The sequence below is a fragment of the Parus major genome, chromosome 26, assembly GCF_001522545.3.
Source record: "Parus major isolate Abel chromosome 26, Parus_major1.1, whole genome shotgun sequence".
NCBI lineage: Eukaryota > Metazoa > Chordata > Aves > Passeriformes > Paridae > Parus > Parus major.
The window spans coordinates 6,034,504-6,037,388 of record NC_031795.1 but is presented as its reverse complement, the minus strand read 5'-3'; the positions used below and the strand labels follow the sequence as shown (position 1 = coordinate 6,037,388).

At 59.1% G+C, this 2,885-nt stretch overlaps 1 protein-coding gene across 2 annotated transcripts in view; it reads left to right on the top strand.

Annotated features, from left to right (window-relative positions):
* INKA2 (inka box actin regulator 2) overlaps positions 1–1,914 on the top strand; it is an 11,402-nt gene extending 9,488 nt beyond the window's left edge. For both annotated transcript variants that reach the window (XM_015650561.3, XM_033519937.1), the window contains exon 2: positions 102–1,914. In XM_015650561.3, the coding sequence (XP_015506047.1) occupies positions 102–1,064 (963 nt within the window). In that variant the 3' untranslated portion in view covers positions 1,065–1,914. The remainder of the gene's footprint in view (positions 1–101) is intronic.
* Positions 1,915–2,885: the final 971 nt, after the last annotated feature.

Genomic DNA, 2,885 nt, shown 5'->3' with positions numbered 1-2,885 from the left:
CTGGGGACACTGCTGGGGACACTGACCCACCAGGGACACTGCTGGGGACACTGCTGGGGACACTGCTGGGGACACTGACCTGCTGTGCTCTTCCTCCGCAGCTCTCCATGAAGGAGGTGGGTGACGGGCTGCACGAGCAGATGAACTGCATGATGGGCGCCCTGCAGGAGCTGAAGCTGCTGCAGGTGCAGACAGCCCTGGAGCAGTTGGACATCTCGGGGTGCCGGAGCCCCCCGGAGCAGCGCCGGTGCTGCCGGAGCGGAGCCGGGCAGGACTCGCGGCCGGGCCAGGCGAGGGGACCCTGCCCCCCGGGCCTGGCGTGTCCCGGGACAGCCGGGCTGTGCCATCCCACCGTGTTCCCAGAGAGCCACCACCCTGGAGAAACCCCCTCCTCCTCCTCCTCCTGCTGCTGCTCCCGGAGCCCCTGTGGGGAGGATCTGTGTCCCCCAAAAGGACCTTCCTCGGGGTCCGGCAGAGCGGAGCGTGGCTGGCCCCGCACACCCGCCAGGGACACAGCTCGGGGGTGGCCGCCGTGCCGGGAGCGCCCGGGATGTGACGATGGCCACGACTGGACCTCGTCCCTGATGTCCCAGAGCAGGAACCGGCAGCCGCTGGTGCTGGGGGACAACATCTTCGCTGACCTGGTGGGGAACTGGCTGGACCTGCCCGAGCTGGAGAAGAAGGGGGAGAAGAGCGAGGAGTCCCTGTCCGTGAGCAGATCCCAGGAGCTCTGCAGGAAGTTCTCCCTCACAGCCAACATCTTCAAGAAGTTCCTGAGGAGCGTCCGGCCGGACCGGGACAGGCTGCTCAAGGAGAAACCGTGCTGGCTTCCTCCTGAGGACAAACAGCCCGAGATTTCCAAGAGGTCCAAAAAGATCAGCAAACTCAAGGGGACATTTTACTTGCCCCTGCACGGGAACCTGCAGAGCCATCACAGCAAAGCAGAGAGGTGCCCGAGGGCAGACAGCCGAGGTGAGCACCCCAAAATGGGCTCCAAGAAGGTCCAGGAGTCCAGGGACCTCAGCCAGGCGGGGTTTGACATCAACACAGCCGTTTGGGTCTGAGCCTGCCCCGTCCTCTGCTCTGCCCAGCTCTCACCTTCCCAGGAGACTCCTGAGCTCTCTGCAGGGACAGGAGAGGAGTCGTGCAGGACGTGCTGCGGGCTTCACTCGCCTGCACGTGGAATTTTCTGGACAACTGTGGCTCCAGGGACTGCCTGAGCAGCAGCTGGCGCACGTGGGGAGACCTTTGGGGGCCAATATTTTGCCAATATTGGCAAAAATAATCTTTAGCAGCTTTAGGGTGAGTGGTGCCACAGTGGTGCCATTCCACCATCTCCACCTCAATGGCTGCAGCACAAAATCCACGGTGTGCATGTGTGTGTATGAGTGTGCAAATACATATATATATATATAGTTTTGTTAAAAAAAATCTATTCCTGCTTCTGTGCACTTGAAACTGGGTCATAAACCAGGCATCCAAGCCTTGTACCTGAAGCACTTGTTATTTAAATGGAAAGAAATGAGTTTGAATTTATAAGACTTGAACAATTGCTGAGTGGGGGGCAGACCCCAACTTTGGGGGTGTTTCCCCTTAAACTGCATCCCTGTGCCCTCCCAGCACCTCTCCCTCCCCTGCCAGCTCAACCAGCAGGGCACAAGGCTCAGTACAGGGGGGTTGTGGCCTGGGGGTCTCGGTGGGTTTGCCCCTCTCCCCTCCCCTGGTCCCTGTGGATCACTCCAGGTACAACACTGCTGAAGTTTATTGTTGGATTTTCACCCAGATGCAAAGTTCAATCCCCCATTTCTTGTTGTGTTCCCTGTTGCTGATGTACAAACCTCGTCCTGACAGAACCAAGTTCTTCAGTGTCCGACTCTCCAAGAGTTTCCAATAAAGTGGGATCGGTGTCGTCTCTGCTGTGGGACAGCCTGGGTCTCTTCTGTCTCTGGGGATGTTCCCAGCTGGGCTCTGGCAGTCTGGGGAGCAGCCAGAGGAGGTTCCATTCAAGGGGAGGCTGTAAATCCTGGCAGAGCTCCCTGCCAGGGTGCCAGCACTGCTCCAGAGGCACATCCCCTGCACAGCCCCGAGAGCCTCCAGCGCTGCTTTGGCTTCTCATCCATCCTGGTCCCCCCACAGTGGCACAGGCAGGGGACAGAGGTTTGGGGGAGAGCCTGAGGGCCGGGCTGGGGGAGCCCTGGGGAGCTCAGAGCTCAGAGCCTGGTGATGGAATCACAGCCTCAGCAGGGTCGTGTTCCAGAACCTGTTCCACTCCTGGTTCAGGAGAGCCTCATGTGCCAGCAGGGCATTATTTGTTTTAAACACACAGCTCTGTTGCTGTTGTAACTTCCCAGGGCAGAGAGGCCAGTGGGAGAGGCGTGGAGACAGAATTCTTTTTCTCCTTTGCAAATTAAATATAGGCACAAGGCAGCCGTGTTTGTGCCCATACAAGGAGAGGAGCAGGGCAGCCCCCGAGCTCAGCACTCCTGCAGGAACCTGAGCAAGCTTTTCTCCTTCCTCCTCTGGCCTTCAGGGCTGGTGGCTCCCCCTTCCCAGTGTCTCTGAACGCTGAAAAGCTGCTTGTGAAGCATTTTGTTTTCCTTCTCTTTTATCAGTAGTTTGTCCTGCTTGTTACCTCCCTGCTCCTTTCGGAGGGGAAGCAAAGAGAAGTTTTCCAGAGAGGGGAACGGCTTTTCCTGCACCAACCTCAGTCCCCAGGAGTGTGGCCTCAGCCCTGGGCTCCTCTGAAGCCCAGGCACAACCTGGGGGTCCCAGCCCCGAGCCCTGGGGCACCCCCATGGCCAGGAGCACATCCCAGACGTGTCCCACTGGCCCCAAAGGCTGAGCCCCAGGGAGAGGAGCACTGTGCTGGATGGGGATTTGCTCAG